The 19,903-nt window shown below is 54.2% G+C and overlaps 1 protein-coding gene and 1 long non-coding RNA gene across 4 annotated transcripts in view; one reads left to right on the top strand and one right to left on the bottom strand.

The window, feature by feature from the left end:
- LOC131274847 (uncharacterized) overlaps window positions 1–1,338 on the bottom strand; it is a 13,746-nt gene extending 12,408 nt beyond the window's left edge. The window contains exon 1 of the long non-coding RNA XR_011647189.1: window positions 1,230–1,338. This is a non-coding gene — a long non-coding RNA (uncharacterized lncRNA). The remainder of the gene's footprint in view (window positions 1–1,229) is intronic.
- PHYKPL (5-phosphohydroxy-L-lysine phospho-lyase) overlaps window positions 1–19,903 on the top strand; it is a 20,704-nt gene extending 801 nt beyond the window's left edge. For 2 of the 3 annotated variants that reach the window (XM_058283128.2, XM_058283139.2), the window contains exons 2-13: window positions 167–285; window positions 1,338–1,497; window positions 4,062–4,136; window positions 4,896–4,983; window positions 5,066–5,182; window positions 6,459–6,541; window positions 6,791–7,016; window positions 16,215–16,369; window positions 16,847–16,936; window positions 18,492–18,622; window positions 19,333–19,412; window positions 19,524–19,903. In XM_058283128.2, the coding sequence (XP_058139111.1) occupies window positions 167–285; window positions 1,338–1,497; window positions 4,062–4,136; window positions 4,896–4,983; window positions 5,066–5,182; window positions 6,459–6,541; window positions 6,791–7,016; window positions 16,215–16,369; window positions 16,847–16,936; window positions 18,492–18,622; window positions 19,333–19,394 (1,306 nt within the window). In that variant the 3' untranslated portion in view covers window positions 19,395–19,412; window positions 19,524–19,903. The remainder of the gene's footprint in view (window positions 1–166; window positions 286–1,337; window positions 1,498–4,061; window positions 4,137–4,895; window positions 4,984–5,065; window positions 5,183–6,458; window positions 6,542–6,790; window positions 7,017–16,214; window positions 16,370–16,846; window positions 16,937–18,491; window positions 18,623–19,332; window positions 19,413–19,523) is intronic. The other variant, XM_058283131.2, reaches the window with a different exon arrangement.

Below are 19,903 nucleotides of genomic sequence, written 5' to 3'. Positions count from 1 at the left end.
CTCTTAACCCCCCTCTCCAGCCACTAGAGGCAGAGAAGCAGCACGTGCGCCTTCGAACTTTTCTCCTTTCGGGAGACTGGGAAGGGGTGAGGGGAGGCCTGTGATGGACAGACGTTTCCCTTCCGGTCTTCAGACCTGGTTGCCCACTCCTAACCTATCCCCACAGCAATTCCTGCCGACTCTTTTTCCCGGAGGATCCTGTTAAGATTGTCCGGGCCCAGGGGCAGTACATGTACGACGAGCAGGGGGCTGAGTATCTCGATTGCATCAACAACGTGGCCCACGGTTAGTATTGTCGTTCAGGCCAGTGGAGTGGGCAGACCGAGGCCTCAACCCGAACCCAGTGTGTCCTGAGGCCGCAGAGGGGGTGGGAGACCCACGATGAGCTGTGCCAGCATCCACGCCCAGGTGAGGCACAGTCTTCACAGCGTAGCTGCAGAAGTTTCCAAGTAGTGGCCATGCTAAGTCAGGCAGGGGTCAGAGGCCTAGGTCTGGCGGTCCAGTCCAGCCTGGGGCTGCCAGAGAGCTCAGCGAGCAGGAGCTGGCCCAGCCATCACGTCAAGCTGGCCAAGTGCACGGGGGCTCCCGGAAGGGCTACAGCCCCAGGGACCAGCTCAGATGCTGGGCCAGGAAACTGAAGTAGGAATTCAATCATCCAGATGGGAGCACCAGAGCTGGTGGAAGGAAAAGAGCCTGTGGCTTAGCAGGCAGATTGGTTCAGCACAGGGCCCGAGTTCCAATCCCTGTTCTTCACTGCTGGCTGTGTGATTTGGGCACGTTCCTTCATTTCCCTGCCTCTGTTTCCTCATGTGCAAAACAGACATGAAAAGAATAGTTACCTAGCCTAAGATGTTTTAGAAGAGGACATGATATTCACATGTCTTGATTTGAATGTGCCTTGTACATCCTGACCTCTCAATCCAAGATCACTCTTATCCATTATCTTTGGCCTTTGGCAATCAAAATTAACTCCGATCCCACTGCCTGGTAAGGTCAGGCCTGCTGGTGGACCCCCTTCCCCCACCACCCCTACCGCCCCCCATGGTAAGTGCAAGGCCCCCGAAGCATCCTTAAAGATGGAGTTTCCTCCCATGGTCTCCCAGATAATCCCTTCTGACAGAATCTCAGGGACTCCTTTCTCAGTCTCCCTCTCCAAACCCTGCCTCTCCCTCACTCCACCATCCCCACCCCCCCGCCTTCAGCACCACCCTTCTCCCCTTTCCCCTCACCTCTCCCTCCGCAGCTGGGTCTCCTCGGGCCAGGGCTACAGACTGGGCTGGGGGGGACGCCGTGGGCCTGGGGGGACCCGGCCGGGTGACTGAGGGGGCCTCTTCCAGTCGGGCACTGCCACCCCCTCGTGGTCCGGGCGGCGCATGAGCAGAACCAAGTGCTCAACACCAACAGCCGCTACCTGCACGACAGCCTGGTGGATTACGCGCAGAGGCTGTCCAGGACCCTGCCGGAGGAGCTCTGCGTGTTTTACTTCCTCAATTCTGGGTAAGCGGGCGGTGGCCAGCCCCTCCCCTCCCCCAGTGAGAGTGAGCCGCTGAGGACAGCGTGGCCGACGGCACCTGCGCATCCCACCCGCAGACCCCGGCAGGGTAGTGCGTCAGGTCCCGTCTCTCAGTCTCTTGGTTGGGGAGCTCACTACCTCCCTGGCAGGGGGGTGGGTGGGCATTAATGAGGTAATATGTTTATATTTACACCTCATGAATATACAGGCCCAGTGCTGGGAGATACAGCCAAAATCCTGCCCTCGGATTGCTCATTAAGAAACAGGAAACAAAAAAGGAAACAGAAACTTCTAGTGATTTCCTCAAAGAAATACAAAATTCGAGAGAGGGCTCATTGCCTAGAAGAAAAGGGTAGGCTGTAATGAGGCATAACGTGGTGGGGAGACTTCAGCTCTTCAGGGGGTCAAGGGAAGGCTTACCTGAATGAGTGGCATAAATCTGAGAGCTGAGGAATGATGAGGAGAGGACAGGGTGAGGAAGGAAAGGAAAGATGCCATCCACCTATCAGAAGTGCATTTGTCCAGTTGGTCACCACAGGGAGTAGCCTGTGCAAAGGCCCTGTGGCAGGAACGGGCACCGCAGGCCAGAACGTTAGAGAAACGGAAGGAAAGCCAATGAGGACAGAGAGAGGGCGCAAGCTGATGCGGGAGAGGGCGGCCGGACCCGGTCCCCCGGGGCCTTATCACGGAAGGAGGACTGTTTTATCCTAAGAGCTTGGGGAGCCACCAGGGAAGTGGTGTTACCGGGTGGGGGAGCACAAGAGCAGGCACTGTTAGGAGCCGGTTCAGCGGCCAGGTGCTGGCGGCTCAGACTCAGGAAAGGCAGCGGGACGGAGATGGCAGATGACTGTGACGCAGACCCAGCCCGGCACACCTGGAGAGGGCACCTTGACATCTCAGCGAGTGCTGTTTGGATTATAATAATGGCTGTTACGTAATCGCTGCCATTTCCCTAGAACCTTCGTTAACATCCCCCTCCGCCCCCATCAGTGATTTCCAGGAAGTGGGAATTACCTTCTGCATTTTAGTGTGAGGAAAATGCAGCTCAAAGGAAGGAACTCACTTGTCTGTGAGCCAGAATTGGAACCCAAGGTGCTGAGCTTGCTGGTTCTCTGGAAAGAGCAGGGGGCGGGGTCCAGGAGCCAGTGCGTCCTGGGCCTGGAGGAAGATTGCTCTCCCTGGCTACGCCGCCAGCGTCGCTCTTGCGTGGCCTGCAGTCACTCCCACGTGGCCACATCCAGTGGCCGCTCTGCCGCCCTGTCTTACCACGGCTCGCAGCAGCCTTCACAGCGCGAACCACTTCCTCTGGAAACTCTTTCTCTGGCTTCCAGGGCACCCTGCCCCTCTGGTTCCCCGCCAGCTTCTCTGGCCGCTCCTTTTCGGCTCCCTGGCCGATTCCTCCTCTCCTCTCGTCTGCCGGCTTGGTCCGGGCTGTTTTTTGCCTCTGAGCCCTCTCCCCAGGCGACCTCCTCCATGCCCCTGGCTTTAAATATCGCCTGTGTGTGCGTGACTCCCATATGTATGCCTCAAGCCCAGACGTTTCCCACGTGCTCCTGACTCCGGTTTTCCAAATGCCCACTGGACATCTGACAGGCCTCTCCCACGTCATGTGTCCGAAAACGAACTCTTGATTGTCTTCCGTCAACACGGGGTGTGGGAGCAGGGCGCCGGCTGTCCCCCTCACCTTCCCAGGCACCTCCCCACAACCCTAGCAGGAAGACCCCCCACTCCGCACCCTGCCTCACCCAGTAAACCGCCCTTGACGGGGTGCTCGAGGCACCCCCACCCTCCCCTCCCTGGCCTGCGTCGAGCCTGGCTGTCCCCAGGTAGCCCTCAGGTCCAGCCGCCTCCATCCGCCTCCACAGCCATGACAGCCTCCCGTCCTCCTCCCAGCTCCCCCACTTCCACTTGCATTCCCTTCTCCTCCGTTAGACACACGGAGACGGGAGCTGAATCATGCCCCTTCTCCAGGGAAGGCCCTTCAGCAGCTTCCCACGGCACTGAAAATAAAATCCAGGCTCCGTCCAAGGCCAGAAACCCGGCTTTGCGCGCCTCCCCCATCTCCCGACTCGGCCCACCCCTGTCCCCAGGAGGCCCCTGGCCACCCTGGCCTCTCTCGCTTCCTTTTCCTCCACGGGGCCTTGCCACCGCTGCTCCCTCCCTGGACACTTCCGCATCGGGACTTCTTCATAGAGGCCTTCCCAGCCCCCCATTGAAAGTGCCCCCCGACCTGGTCCTCCCTCTCCCCCAGCGCCCTGCTTCCACTGTAGGACCAGTCAAGTGGGTCCTTATCTTCTTTCTTGGTCCTTTGGTGTCCGTGGCACATGCTGGCATGTCAGGTCCAGCCAGGTCAGGGCCTGTTCTACTGATTCTTTTAGCTCCCTCTCCTGCCACCAGGCCTGGCACACGGGGCGCATTTGGCAAACATTTCCTGAGGGGATGGTATCCCGCAGGGCCTCTCGGGGCAGCAGTCGTCCAGTGGGGGACAGCAGAGCGAGAGCCGGGCCTGCGCTCAGGCGGCTCGGCCGGGCCCCCTTGTCTGCTGCAGGTCCGAAGCCAATGACCTGGCCCTGAGGCTGGCCCGCCAGTACACGGGACACCAGGACGTGGTGGTCCTAGACCAGTAAGTGCGCCCCCCAGCCCTGCCCCTTCCCGGAGCCCGAGGCCGGGGGCCTGGCGGGGAGCAGGGCAGCCAGGTCTCGGTGCCTCAGCCAGGAGGGATGAGGGCTCGGGCTGGGGCTGGGGCTGGGGGGAGCACCCAGGCAGAGGCCTCACAGGAGGCGCCTTGCCCTGGGTCACTGATCTGGGAGGGTGGCCTCTGGGGAGCAGAGAATGCTTTGTAAGGAAGCGAGAGCTCCTCTTGCACAATGAGATGCTAAAACCATTCCGCCAGCAGCTTCCCACGCAGGACCCAGGCCAGCTTTAGAGCGTTCCCACGTTTCAGCCTCGGGCTAACACTAGAGGAGAACCCACACACTCCACCCCACCCCCGTTTTACAGAAGAGAAAATGGAGCTGGGGAGTGGGTGTAGCTCAAGTGGCTGAGCACCTGCTTGCCATGTCCGAGGCCCAGGTTCGATCCCCCGTACTGCCTAAAAACAAGCAAACGTAAAAACCACCTCTCACTGGGGACATGTGGGAGGTCCTGGGTTTGATCCCCAGGACCTCCTAAAAAAAAAAGCCCAGAGAGGTTAGGTGGCGGGCCAGGGCGGCGGCGCTGGGACGTGGCGTGGCCGGGAGCCTGGCTGACCGCACGGCCCGCGCTCTTCGCGGCCCGGGGCTTGGGTGGTGGAAGGATGGGCCTCCCCTGTGCCCCTTCCGAGGAGGGTCAGGGCCCGCGGGCCGCCCAGGACCGGCGCCCACCCTCCCTTCTCCCCCCCCAGAGCCTACCACGGTCACCTGAGCTCCCTGATCGACATCAGTCCCTACAAGTTCCGGGACCTGGACGGCCAGAAGGAGTGGGTCCACGTGGTACGCACCGCGCACAGCGGCCAAGGTCGGGGCCCGCCCCGGGGCCTGGGTGACCCGGCACTGTCACCCCCTCCCCCCGCAGGCCCCGCTGCCAGACACCTACCGCGGCCCCTACCGGGAGGACCACCCCCACCCAGCCGCGGCCTACGCCGAGGAGGTGCAACGCGTGGTCCGCAGCGCGCAGGCGAAGGGCAGGAAGGTGAGCGCTGGGGCGCCTGCCCTCCAGCGCAGCTTGCAGCCCTCTGCTGGGTGCTGGGTGCTGGGGCACCCCAGGGAGAAGGCCCAAGCCCGGCCCTGCCCTCTGGGAATCTGGCAGTGGGGGCAGCCGCCCGGGAGAGAGCTTCAGTGCACGGGGAGGAGCAGGGCAGAGCTGTCCTGGGCGCTGGAGGCGAGCGGGGCTTCCTAACCCGCGTCGGGCTGGCGTGGGGTGCAGAGGGAGCCTCGCGGAAGGGCCGCCTGACTTCCGCGGTGCCAGGTGAGTAGGATGAGCCAGGCGGGGGCAGCCGGAGGCAGCGGTCGGCAGAGCGGCCAGGAGCTGAGCGCAGAGCAGGCAGCCCGAGTGCCGCGCTCGGGCCCAGCCTCCACCCGGGGGCCGTGGGGCTGTCGCGTCAGGGCCAGGGCATGACACCAGGGCTGTTCTCTGGAGAGCTCCTCCAGGCTGAGCGGCAGGGAGGCGGGGACAGGAGCGGCGCGGGTCCCTGGGATCGGGCTCCCGTGGCGGGGGTAGAGGGGAGGCTGTGGGATGGCTCTCAAGAAGGCCCCACTGAAGAGCGACCCGGCCGAGCTAGCAGGGACACGGCAAAGCCAGGCAGGCCGAGGGGCCGGAGAGGCCGGGAGGGCGCAGGCCCTGAAACGTGAGCAGACAGCGGGGCTGGGGCAGCACGTGTGGGCGCCCATTGCCGCCCCCTCGGCTCGCGGCGGCCGCTGCAGCTTCTCGAAGCAGAACACGGCGTGGGGGGTCACTGCTGGAAGCCAGAGGGGGTCGGCGGAGGGTCACGAGTGGGGCGCACGGGGCTCAGTCCTCAGTGGAGGATGGGTGGGGAGAGGGGTGTCCAGGGAGGAAACAGGCCAGAAGGCTGTGGCGTCCAGGTGAGCAGCGTTCCAGGAACGTCACAGAGGCAGGGCAGGGGCCAGTGGGGACTGACTGATGGGATGCCAGGGGCGGCTCAAGGACGAGGATGGGGGCCAGATTTTGTCCTGGGCTGGGGGCAGGGGGCTGGGCTGGTCACCAGACAGGAAGGTTTACAGGGAGAGGAAGCAGGGGCTTTAGTTTGGGGCACGCCGAGTGCAAGGTGCCTGGGGGGGGATGGTGAGTGTGGGTTTGGGGCTGGAAGAAAACCGAGTCACAGGCCCCGTGGATGTGACGCGGAGCCCAGAGCGGAGGCGCAGCGATGGCCGGAGCCGGCATAAGCAGGACGGGCCTCGCCACCCGGCTCCGCCACAGCGGTGTCCCCCGCCCCCTGCCTCACCCCCAGGTCGCGGCGTTCTTCGTGGAGTCCCTGCCCAGCGTGGGAGGGCAGGTCGTTCCCCCACCCGGCTACTTCCCGCGAGTGGCAGAGTGAGTAGCAGGGGGGCGTCTGGCCAGGGCACAGGCAGGCGTGCCGGGCCTCCCCGAGTCCGTCCCACACCCCAGGGGCGGCCGGCCTGCGTGCCGGAAGGCGAGGCCCAGCGCCTGCCGAGGGGCGCCCCCAGAGCGCCACTGGCTCGAGGCCCCCCACCTGCTCGCCCACAGGGCCTGAGGCAGAGCCCCAAGCGCTCCCGGCCTGCTCCCTCTGCCCAGCCCCCTGTCCCCCGTCCCCTGCCGCAGGCACATCCGCCAGGCCGGCGGGGTCTTTGTCGCGGATGAGATTCAGGTGGGCTTCGGCCGAGTGGGCCGGCACTTCTGGGCCTTCCAGCTGCAGGGGGAGGGCTTCGTCCCCGACATCGTCACCATGGGCAAGCCCATCGGCAACGGCCACCCCCTCGCCTGCGTGGCCACCACCCAGGCCGTGGCGAGGGCCTTTGAAGCCACCGGCGTCGAGTACTTCAACACAGTGAGTGGGGCTCCGGGGCGAGGGGCAGCGCTGAGCTCGCAGGCGGGGCTGGCGGCCCAGCACAGATCCCTCAGGGCCGGCCTCGGCGGGCCGACGTTCAGAAAAGAAAACATTTTAAAAAGCTAGTATCTGTCCAAAACCTGTCAAAAGGAACTGTGCCATCAAGGAGTATAGAGAAAGAATGCAAGGGTCCCCCTCTCCTGAAATTCCAGCAGAATCTGCCTACTGTGCACTGAGGCTGGAGCGAAAACTGATTAAGTGGAGCCTATTTTAAGAGATGGAAGCCTCTTATTTTAAATTTGTTCATTCCATGAAAATTTCTTTGTAACTCTGTAATTGACATGAGTATATTACTTACTAATAAATAATTTTATTTTACTCCTTAAAAAATAAAGGAGCAGGGGAGCGAGTGTAGCACAGTGGTTGAGCTCCTGCTTCCCACATACGAGGTCCTGGGTTCAATCCCTAGTACCTCCTTAAAAAGTAATAATGGAGCAGGTTGTCTGGACAGATCCTGAAAGCAGTGAGGAGCCGTGGAAGGGTTTTAATCAGGGCGGGACGAGATCTGAAATACCCTTTAGAAAGGTCTCTGGCCATCGGTGTGCAGCAAGAACCAGAGGTAGGGAGAGATGCGACCAGATGGGAGAGGAGAGGCCCAGGTCTGGGAGGAACAGGAAGGAGCCGAGTGGAAGGCACGACGAGCTCCCGTAGCTTCCCCCAGGAAAGAACCCCGTTGACTTGGGGATGGAGGCATGTCAGAATTTGGCAAGGGGGATAACAGGGAAGGCCACTGAGGGTGAGGAAGGTGACACCTTGGAGGGGCAGGGGCCTGGCACTTTCAGCAAGCTGGCACTCTACACCCCGGGGACAGCCTCTGGCCCAGACAGTCGCGTTGTCGGGGAAGACACACTCAAACACGTGATCACAGCCGTGTGGCGAAGGGCTCCCTGGAAGTAACGTGTTCGTGGGGCTGTGAACACACAGGACGCCGGGGGCTGGAGGGGTAGTGGACAGGGGCGGGCTGGGGAGGGGCCTTCATGGAGAAGGGGAGAACTGAGTCTCGAGGGATGAGGACGAATCTGCCGCGTACGGAGGAAAGAACGTGTCACAATAGGTGAGACAACTGAGCAGAGCAGGAACCTGATTTTTGTTTCTTTGTTGTTCTTGAATCTCCAGTGCACAGAATTAGGTTGTGTATAACCCTTGGCTCATGACAGCCTTTTTTTTTTCCAAATTTTTTTTTATTCCTCCACCCTTCATTGTTTTTGCGCTTCCTGTCCATTCACTGTGCGTTCTTCTGTGTCTGCTTGTCTTCTCTTTAGGCGGCTCTGGGAACCAATCCTGGGACCTTCCAGAGAGAGGTGCTCAATCTCTGGTGCCACCTCAGCTCCCTGGTCTGCTGTGTCTCTTATTTTTTCCTCTCTGTGTCTCTTTTTGTTGCTGTGCCAGCTCTCCATGTGGGCCAGCACTCCTGCGCAGGCCAGCACGCTGTGTGGGTCAGCTCTCCACATGGGCCAGTTCTCCTCTCGGGCCAGCTCGTCTTCACCAGGAGGCCCCAGGAACTGAACCCTGGACCTCCCATATGGTAGACAGGAGCCCAGCTGCTTGCGCCACATCTGCTTCCCTATTTATGTTTATTATCCATGTATTCCCTCTTCTGTTTATGTCTTTTGCCCATTTTTTATTGTTACTAATATTTTTCTTATTTTGGGGGGGATTTGTATGTGTATGTATGTGTGTGTATGTATATGTGTGTACACACATAGCTATATGCACACATTTGTATCTCGGTATTCTTGATATGTAAGATTCTGTATATTGTCAATTCTGTATATTGTGAATGTGTTCATCCTGCATTTGTTTTTTGTTTTTTGTTTTGGAGGTACCAGAGATCGAATCCATGACCTCATACATGGGAAGCAGATGCTCAACCACTGAGCTACACCCACTTCCCAATATAGCCTGTATTTTCACTTTTTTTTTCTATTTATTTCTTTCCTTCCCCGCCCCCTCTCCCTCAGTTGTCTGCTCTCTGTGTCCATTCACTGTGTGTTCTTCTGTGTCCACTTGTATTCTTGTCAGTGGCACCCGGAATCTGTGCCTCGTTTTGTTGTGTCATCTTGCTGCGTCGGCTCTCCGTGTATGCAGCGCCATTCCTGGACAGGCTGCACATCTTTCGCGCTGGGCGACTCTCCTTACAGGGCACACTCCTTGCATGTGGGGCTCCCCTGCATGGCACAGCACTCCTTGCGCATCAGCACTGCGCATGGGCCAGCTCATCACACTGGTCAGGAGGCCCTGGGTTTGAACCTTGGACCTCCCATGTGGTAGGCAGATGCACTATCCATTGGGCCAAATCCGCTTCCCTTCACTTCTTTTAAGTGTTTCTGGAAGAACCAAAGCTCTTACTTTTAACATGGTCCACCATATCATTCTTTTTTTTTAAAAACAGATTTATTTCTCTCCCCTCCTCCCCCACCCCAATCGTCTGTTCTGTGTCTATTTGCTGTGTCTTCTTTGTCTGCTTCTGTTGTTGTCAGCGGCACGGGAATCTGTGTTTCTTTTTGTTGCGTCATCTTGCTGTGTCAGCTCTCCGTGTGTGCAGCACCATTCCTGGGCAGGCTGCACTTCCTTTCGCGCTGGGCAGCTCTCCTTACGGGGCGCACTCCTTGCGCGTGGGGCTCCCCTATGCGGGGACACCCCTGTGTGGCAGGGCACTCCTTGCACGCATCAGCACTGCGCATGGGCCAGCTCCACACGGGTCAAGAGGGCCGGGGTTTGAACCGCGGACCTCCCATGTGGTAGACGGACGCCCAACCACTGGGCCAAGTCCACCGCTCTTATTCTTTTATTTTACAGACAGTGCTTTTTTTAAATATTCAAGCTTTATTTCGAAATTCCAAAAATAAAATAAGGCAGCTGAACAAGTTTATGGAAAAAAAGTTCTGTCCAGGCACTTTTATCTCATTTAATCCCAACAAAAAATTCAGTTGTTCCTTCATTGTTCAGAAAGATAAACAGATAAACACAAATTAGTTAAATGACATAGTCAAGGGTTCCTTGTAAATGAAGAAAATGAGGAGAAAAAAATGGTTAATCATTTTCATACCTCACAAAACCAAACCCCATATTCTTTTTTTACCTTAGCGTTATTAATATAGTACCTTCTTTGCTTTTGCACAAAACATTGCAATACTGTTAACTGTATAAGTTGTATTAATGATATTTTCCCCATCTAGCACCACATTCTTAACATCTTGTGGTTGAAGCACATTCCTGTATTTATATTATTAACTATAATCCTCATGTACCTCCGAAGTCACTGTTATACGTTCTCTATATTATCCTCCAGCTGTCCTCCAACTAACATTCATCTCCCTGGGTGACTCATTTCAGCCACAATCGCATCCATGAACCAGCAGTGTTTGTTACACTCATTACAGTGTGCTCCATCGTCTCCATCCATTACCACATATTACAGCTGACCTCGCTAAACATCCTGCACACATCCAGCATCAGCTCCCCCTGCTCAGCCCACATTCCATCTCCCACCAACCTACACTCCATCATCCAACTCCATAAAGCTACTCATTGTATTTAGTTCATATCAGTGAGACCATACAATGTTTGTCCTTTAGTGTCTGGCTTATTTCACTCAACATAATGCTTTTAAAGATTTATCTTTTATTTATTTCTCTCCCCTTACCCCCGTCGTCTGTTATCTGTGTCCACTTGCTGTGTGTTCTTCTGTGTCTGCTTGCATTATCCAGGGGCACTGGGAAACTGCGTCTCTTTTTTGTTGCATCATCTGCTGCGTCAGCTCTCCGTGTGTGCAGCGCCACTCCTGGGCAGGCTGCGCTTTTTTCACTTGGGGTGGCTCTTCTTGCGAGGTGCACTCCTTGAGCATGGGCACCCCTATGTGAGGATGCCCCGTATGGCACGGCACTCCTTGCAGGTGACAGCACTTCCCGTGGGCCAGCTCACCACATGGGTCAGGAGGCCCTGGGGATCGAACCCTGGACCTCCCATGTGGTAGACAGGTGCTCTATCATTTGAGCCACGTCTGCTTCCCTCAACATAATGTCAACAGTGCTTTTTAGGTCTTAAAAAGTCTCTCCTTACCCCAAAGTCTAAAAGATACTGTTGTGTGTGGTTTTTTTAAAGTTATTTATTTATTTATTTCTCTCCCCTTCCTCCCCCCTCCCCCTGGCCCTGGTTGTCTGTTCTCTGTGTCTGTTTGCTGCGTCTTGTTTCTTTGTCCGCTTCTGTTGTCAGCGGCACGGGAATCTGTGTTTCTTTTTGTTGCGTCACCTTGCTGTGTCAGCTCTCCGTGTGGGCGGCGCCACTCCTGGGCAGGCTGCTCCCTCCTTCGCGCTGGGCGCTCTCCTTACGGGCACACTCCTTGCGCGTGGGGCTCCCCTACGTGAAGTCATCTGTCCTAGGCGCTTCTTCGGTGGGAGGTTTATGGTGACTGACTCAATCTCTTGTCTTTGGTCTACTTAAATCTTTTCTTTCTTCTAGAGTCAGTGTAAGGTTGTTTGTGTTTCTAGGAATTTATCCATTTCATCTAAGTGGTCTAATTTGTTGGCATACAATTTCTCATAATATCCTCTTAGGGTCCTTTTTATTTCTGTGGGGCCAGTGGTAATGTCTCTTCTTTTTTCTGATTTTGTTTGCATCTTTTTTTGTTTTAATTTGTTAGACTAGCTAAAGATTTGTCAACTTTATCTTCTAAAAACCAGGTTTTGGTTTTGTTAATTGTTTTTTTTTCCCCCAGTTTCATTTATTTCTGCTCTAATCTTCATAATTTCTTTTCTTCTGCTTGCTTTGGGATTAGTGTGCTGTTCTTTTTTTAGTTCTTCTAGGTGTGCCATTAGGTCTTTCACTTTAGCTTTTTTCTTAATTAAATATATATAACAGAAAAAATACAACACCTGGGTGCCCATGACCCATTTTATTTTTTTTTAATTTATTTATTTTTAAGTTTATTTCTCTCCCCTCCACCCCCCGAGTTGTCTGCTCTCTGTGTCCATTTACTGTGTGTTCTTCGGTGACCGCTTCCATCTTTATCAGCAGCACCAGGAATCTGTGTTTCTTTTTGTTGCGTCATCTTGTGTCAGCTCTCCATGTGCGGCGCCATTCCTGGGCAGGCTGCACTTTCTTTCCTGCTGGGCGGCTCTCCTTACGGGGTGCACTCCTTGCGCGTGGGGCTCCCGTACGCAGGGGACACCCCTGCGTGGCAGGGCACTCCTTGCGCGCATCAGCACTGCGCATGGCCAGCTCCACACGGGTCAAGGAGGCCCGGTGTTTGAACCGCAGACCTCCCATGTGGTAGGCAGACACCCGATCCATTGGGCCAAGTCTGCTTCTCTGCTTTTTTCTTTTTAGTGTAGGGGCATTTAGGGTTATAAATCTCCTTCTCATCACTGCCTCACTTGCATTCCGTAAATATGGTATATTGTGTTATTTTCATTTGCCTCAAGATACCGATTTATCTTGCAATTTCTTCTTTGACCTACTGATAGTTTAGGAGTGTGTGCTTAATTTTCATATACTTGTGAATTTCCCAGTTCTTCACCTTTTTTTATTTCCAGGTTCATTCTTATGCTCAGATAAAGTGCTTCATATAATTTCACTTTTTCTAAATTCCTTGAGGCTTATTCTGTGAACTAACACATGGTCTATTTTGGAGAATGACCCATGAGCACTCGAGAGGAATGGATATCCTATTTTTGGGGGGTGCAGCGTTCTGTTTATGTCTATTAGGGCTAGTTCCTTTTCATATTATTCAAAATCTGCACTATTATTCTAGAGGCATCTATTTGTTCCCTCAGTTTTGTCAATGTCTGCCTCATTAATTTTGGGGCACATTGGTTATGTGCATAAATACTATGATTGTTCTTTCTTCTTGGTATATCATCCCCTTTTATTAATGTAGTGTCATTTGTCTCTTATAACAGTTTTGCATTTAAAGTCTATTTTGTCCAATATTAGTATAGCTACCCCAGTTTTTTTTTTTTAAGACTTATTTATTTCTCTTCCCCTCCCCCCCCCAGTTGTCTGTTCTGTGTCCACTCGCTGCGTGTTCTTCTGTGACTGCTTCTGTCCTTATCAGCAGCAACGGGAATCTGTGTTTCTTTTTGTTGCATCATCTTGCTTTGTCTGCTTTCTGTGTGTGCGGCGCCAGTTCTGGGCAGGCTGCACTTTCTTTCGTGCTGGGCAGCTCTCCTTACAGGAGGTGCTCCTTGCGCGTGCGTGGGGCTCCCCTACGCGGGGGACACCCTGGCGTGGCTGGGCACTCCTTGCGCGCATCAGCGCTGCACGGGCCAGCTCCACACGGGTCAAGGAGGCCCGGGGTTTGAACTGCAGACCTCCCATGTGGTAGACAGACGCCCTAACCACTGGGCCAAGTCCGCTCCCCCCCAGGTCTTTTTAATTCCTGTTTACATGCAATATCGTTTTGTAACCTTTCTCTTTCAACCTATTTGTGTCCTTGGCTCTAAGGTCTTTTGTAGACAGCATATAAATGGATTTTTTAAATCCATTCTGTCAATCTATATGTCTCTTAATTGGAGAGGTTAATCCATTAATTTTGAGTGTTATTACTGTAAAAGCAGTACTTCAACCATTTTATCCTTAGGCTTTTATGTCATATTTTTGTCTCTTTTTACCCTTTTAGTTACCTTTACTAATAATCCTCACCATTTTTTCCTTTCGTCCTGCAGAACTCCCTTTAGTATTTCTTATATGGTAGGCTTATTGTTTCTGAATCTTAGTTTCTGTTCATCTGTGAATATTTTCATCTCTCTCTCATTTTTGAAGGACAACTTTTCCGAATACAGAATTCTTGGCTGACCATTTTTCTCTTTCCGTACCTTAAGTATGTCATACAATTACCTTCTCACCTCCTTGGTTTCTGAGGAGAAATCAGCACTTAATCTCATCGAGCTTCTCTTGTGTGATGAATCGTTTTTCTTTGGCTGCTTTCAGTATTCTTTTATCTTTGGGCTTTGGCGATCAGATGAGTAGTGTCTCTGAATATTTTTGTTAGGATGTATTCTGTTCGGAGTACACTGTGCTTCCTGGACAAGTACATCCATGTCCCTATTGCTAAGAGTTAGGAAATGTTCAGCCATTATTTCCTCACACTTCAGTCCCGTCACCCTGCAAGGTCACCTTCACCATTCCCCCAGCTCCTGGCAAGGCCACCCTCACGGGCCACCTGCACTGCTCCCTCCACCACCTTCTCCATGATCAGTGAGGCTACCCACCTGGGCTCTCCATGCCACCACCCCTGCACCTGTTGTCTTGCCATTTCTAGAGTACAGGTGCACCCTGCTGCTCTCTACTCCGCCATCTTGGATTTCTCCTGCTGCTGTTCTTTTGAAATAATTCTGTTGATCAAATGTCTTGCCTGTGAGCCCATTTTTCCCTTGGGTCATTGATCGCGTTGCGCGTAGTCAAGAATTTGCTTTGAGGAAAGGCCAGGCAAAACTGAGGAACTGGAGGGCAGAAGAATCATGGGGGAGAAGTGCTATCAGTCATGCTAGTTTAGCATCTTGGCCAGGTCATGATTCTAAATCAAAGTTGCCATTTTGACTGACACCGCTATTTAACTAGCTCACGGTTAGTAATATTATACAGTACGTCACCTCAGTCCATCCCCTGTATCCCTTGCACCAATTTCTCTTGGACATATCAGTAAGCTGCTTCGTAGAATTACCTGGGAAGCTCTTTATGGTCTCAGGATGAGCCTCTGCCTGTGAATTTTCAGGGGGGTCTCAAGGACAGCTTCAAGGATAGTGTGACACACCCGTCAGAACAGCGCAAACTAAACAGACAGTTCCCCCTGATGGCAAGAAGGTGGCACAACTGGAATTTTCATATATTGATGGTGGGAATGTAAAATGTTAGCAACCACTTTGGAAAACAGTTTTGCAGGTTTTTGAAATTAATACATGCAACCTAGCAGTTCCACTCTTGTTCCACTCTTGGGTATTTACCCAAAAGAAATGAGAGTATTTGTTTCCACAAAGACTTGTTCATGAATATTCATAGCAGTTTTATTCATAATAGCCCCAAATTCAAAATAACCCAGAAGACTGTCAACAGGAGATTAGCTAAACAAATCATGCTATGTCCATAAGATGGAATACCATGACACAATAAAAGAATGAACTATGGACCCACACAACACAGATAAATTTTCAAAACATGTTGAGCAGAAAAAGACAAGCACAGGAGGCTACATACTATGATTCCATTTACAGGACAGTCTAGAAGGCAAAGCTGTGGTGATAGGTTTGGGGGTGGGGGGACACAAGGAAATCTGAGGAGTGATGGAAATATTTTTTATCTTCTTGGTAGTGGAGGATTCATATGTGTATGCATTTGCCAAATCTCATCAAACAGTACACTTTCACTATGTGCAGTATAATGCACATAAATTTGGCCTTTATAAAGATTAAAAAACCAAAAAAACAAAAACTAATTTCTAAAAAATGGAGATAGCTGGTCTGCTGGAGACATCTGCAGGACCAGGCAGGAAAGAGAAGAGTCAGTCCTCCAGGTGCTCGAAGGGAACTGCCAATGTCAGGCGTGGTGTGGCCACAGGTGTCAATTTTGTTTTATCAGAAATCAAGAGTTTGGAGTGAAGTCTCTTATTTTAAAAAATCAGGACCTAAATCAGAACTTCTCATAATACCAGACAGACCAAACAATGGGTCTGCAAGCCAGCTGTGGCTCCCAGGCTGCCAGCTCCAGTCTGTGCCTTAAATTCTGCCCTGGGAGAACCAGCCACACAGTGGCTTTTCCCCGGTGTGTCTTTGGCCCATTGCTGACCTTCTTCTAGAAGGCAGAGTGGGAAACAGCCCATGAGATAAGGGCCTAAGGCCTTCCTTAGCAAAAAAAAAAAAAAACTACTTCCACAGGAATGTGCAGCTCAGTCTCTCCTCATTCTACATCTCCTTGGGGGCTCCTGCTGCACCCCGGGTGTATCTGAGCCTGGGTGGCAGCCATTAGCACCCGCTGCAGCTGGTGGAGCAGCTGGTGGGGCCCTCAGAATACTGCCATTTCCCACTGAGGACTCCGAGCTCTAAGGGGTTCAGCCTGTAAGCTCTGTCGCTGCCCGTGGAATGTGGGTGGAGGGTCCTGCTGTCCTCACCTCCCTGAGGCACAGCCCTTTGTCCCCTGGCTCAGTTTGGGGGCAGCCCCGTGTCCTGCGCTGTGGGGCTGGCAGTCCTGGACGTCTTGGAGAAGGAGCAGCTTCAGGCTCACGCTGCCTGCGTGGGCAGCCTTTTGATGGAGCTCCTCAGGCAGCAGAAAGTCAAGCATCCCATCATTGGGGACGTCAGGTGAGGCCCTGGGGCCAACGGTCACCAACCGCTTACCCAGAAGACATTTCTTTAAATAATACAATATGTTACACAATATATGTGGTTCATAGAAATGCAATCCTACAGTATTTTGTCCTTTTGTGTCCCAGCAGATGTTTCCTCTTTAGCCTCACAGCAACCTGGGCTACTGGGGATTTTTATCTTCTGTTTTACAAAGAGGGAAATTCAGGCACTGTCTGGCGCTGTTGCCCCACATGGCACTTCCAGGGAGGGGAAGGGCCAGGATTCAAACTGAGTTCCATCTGACCCACAAACCTCTTCCCTCTGTCCACACTCACATCACCCTCCCCAGCCAAGGGACCCCCCTCTGAGGCTTCTGGCACACAAAAGGGGCTTGGCTGAGGCCCAGCAGGAGGCAAGAGCTAGGACCGTGGGTCCTGCGAAGACCGTGGGTCCTTGGGCCCGGCCTTCTGAACTGTCACCTTGTGCCTCCAGGGGCGTCGGGCTGTTTATTGGTGTGGATCTGATCAAAGACAAGGTCACGAGGACCCCAGCCACGGAAGAGGCTGACTACTTGGTATCCAGGTATATTTTTTCCATTGAAACAGGTTGCCTTCCAGAGTAGGAATAAGGGTGGGGGCCTGATTGGGAAGGAGCCTCCCCCTCCCTCTTGCCTCTCCACCCTCCCATCCTGTTTCCAGCAGCCTGGGCCTACAGAGCACCAAGTGGGGTTGGGGGCAGGAAGCATCCCCTCATCGGGACTCCAGAGAGGTGCTGGGTCAGCAGCAACGGCTTCAGGGCGCCAGCCACTCCCAGCCCAGAGCAACCTCCTATGCTCAGAGCCAGTGGGACAGAAGCAGACTTCTCGTTCCCAGGGCAGCAGGTTCCCAGGATGGGTAGGAGCCCTGGACCCCGCTTGGCGGGGGACATCTCCCAGCTCCGACTCCATCTGCCCCAGCGCCCCCGTTTGGGTGTTCTTCCACTTGACCCCCGAGTAGGACCTCAGGCCTCCTTCCCCCTTCCTGAATAATTCTCTCCTCTCCCCCTTTCCCCACCACTGAAGACCCTTCTGTGTTTGACGTGGGTCCTAATTCAAATTGTGGAATTGGCTGTTTTTAATCACCTAAGTGGTATCATCATAAGTCCTTCCCTTGTGTGGGTTTTCCAGACCCATCCCAGTGGCCATCTAGGCCCGGCAGCTTCTCCCTGCAGTCCTGGGCGGCGTCAGGCGTACCCACCGGCACCCCAGCTCTCTCCCAGGGAGGAGAGTTAGCCTGACCCCGGCTACATCTAACTTCTGGCACCTTGCATCTACCCTGGGACTCAGGGGACAGGTGTGTCACCTGCAGTCACCCCACTCCTAGGTGGCAGGGCCAGGATTTGAACAGGGAGCTGTCTTGACTTCTGTCCAAACCTTGTTCTTTCTAAGTCACGGTCAGTACCAGGAAGAATGGGAAGGGGCGAAGGATCTAGAAAGCAGACCCCACCCCCCCTCCAGACAAGGCTTAGAGTAAGAAAAAAAAATAACTGAACAAAAACAGAGTAGGGGTCAGAAAAGGTATAAATACAATCCTGTTAGACCCCCACTTGGTGAAAATATATTAGAAGTTTAAGTATTGACTAAACACGATTCTTTGTTCCAAGTGACCAAGTTAAGGAGTTTGGAGAGCTGAAGTCATCTTCCTAAAAATAATCAAGGCTCGCAGGGAAGTTACTGAGCCTAAGTGAGGGACTCACTGTGCCAGTTTTTACATTTTAATTCCCCACAGAAAAAGTGAACTGTGTGCATGTAAAGAAAGCATCTAAGCATACCTAGAAATGGCAGGTATGAGAAAAGGCCGTTTTTTGCAGCCATTGTAGCCCTAGGGCCACTCCAACCTTGGCTGAGGCCCCAAGTGGGAGGCAAGGCCCCTCTCTGGTAGGGTCCCAGCCTGGGGGTGCAGCCGGCTTAGGGCCAGGGGCAGTTCAGCTGGTGCCATGTCCACAGAGTACTGGCCTTGGGGGGTCTGGGGGCAGAGGACTGGGGCCCAGAAGCTGAGGCTAAGGCCAAGCTGGGGAAGACCCCGTGAAGGGATTCCAGGTATTTAGCTGGTGGGCTGCAGGGCCCCCGCCCGTGTCCTATCGTAACCCCCCCACACAGGCTGAAGGAGAACTACATTTTGCTGAGCACTGATGGCCCTGGGAGGAACGTCCTCAAGTTCAAGCCCCCGATGTGCTTCAGCTCAGACAACGCACGGCACGTGGTAGCCAAGCTGGACGCCCTCCTGACAGGTGAGCCTGGAGCCTGCACGAGGCCGAGTGGCTGACCAACCTCTAGGAGCCAGGAGCTACGACCCCCAGCAGACACTAGGGAGGGGGAGAGCCCACAGCCACACCACCCTCTGGTTGTGGGGGGGGAGGGCGGCGCAGAGGGGCCTTCCTGATCCTGGGCAGGCGAAGACTCAGAACTGAGTGAGGCACGGAGACCGCACGTGTCCTCATGGGAGAGGGGCCTCTCTTGAGGGTGCTGGCTGCTGAGAGCTTGGCTGAATCCAGTGAAATCCCTCCCACTTTCCCATACACCTTGGATGGTAAGGGTCAGCCAAGGGTCTCCCCTAAATCCACTTCGACTGTATTAGGAAACTGGGGGTGTCTCTGCTGAGGCTGTGGTGAATGGACAGTGAGCTCAGCAAGGGAGCCAAACCAGCAGTCAGAGCAGCTCCAACAAGGGCCCCACCTTCCATCCCCAGGTGCCTTCATCCCAGCTGATGGCAGAAAGGCGTGTGTATTCGCAGGGGAGGGGGGCTGGCAAATGCCCACAGGACTGGCTAGGGTTCCTGGACAGAGGGGCTTCAGCTGAGGCAGGGAGAGCCAAGGGCTTTGAGGAAGTTGCTGCAGATCCCGTGGCTGGTGCTCAGCCACGTAGGTTAAGGGGTGAGACGCAAGCCTGGCCAGGCCCGAGGGCCCTGTGGCTCAAGGTTGGTGGCTGTGGTCTTTTTCAGACATGGAAGAGAAGATGAGAAGCTGTGAAACGCTGCGGGTTCGGCCCAGCCCTGCCCAATGAAGTGTCCTGCTCCTGCAGGTGAGGCCAGGAGCTAGGAACTGTTGCAGCAGCTGCCAGTTTCTGCTCCTGGGTGTGCCACACTTTTATCTTAAAGGCATTTTTGTTCCAAGGGATGTCCCCTTTCCACAGGTTCTTTTCAACATGAGGCAACACAACCGTCTGCTCCCTCAGCAAGCTCCTGGTGGGGACAGCCGTACTGCCTCTACCAGCTAGTCTTGGCTTCAACTCCCAGACTCAGGGTGCTCCACCCAGCTAGCAAACGCTTCCGTCAGAGCAGGCTACCACATGCTGGCCCCCGTGACACTACCCTTGTGTGTGTAGGTTCACACTGTTGCTGCTTTTTACCGGTTCGGCCAAGACACCCTCCAAGTGGCCCAAGACTGAAGCCACAGCCAGTGTCCTGCCACCCTGGAGACAGGGTTCCTGTGGGGAAGGGGCAGGCCAGGCTGCCTTAAACCTGGCCGTTTCCTTTCTTTCGAGTCATTAAAGGAAACCAGTCTTACCCCCAA

This window comes from Dasypus novemcinctus, chromosome 2 (genome assembly GCF_030445035.2).
Source record: "Dasypus novemcinctus isolate mDasNov1 chromosome 2, mDasNov1.1.hap2, whole genome shotgun sequence".
NCBI classification, from domain to species: Eukaryota; Metazoa; Chordata; class Mammalia; order Cingulata; family Dasypodidae; genus Dasypus; species Dasypus novemcinctus.
This window is presented reverse-complemented; position numbering and strand designations above follow the sequence as displayed.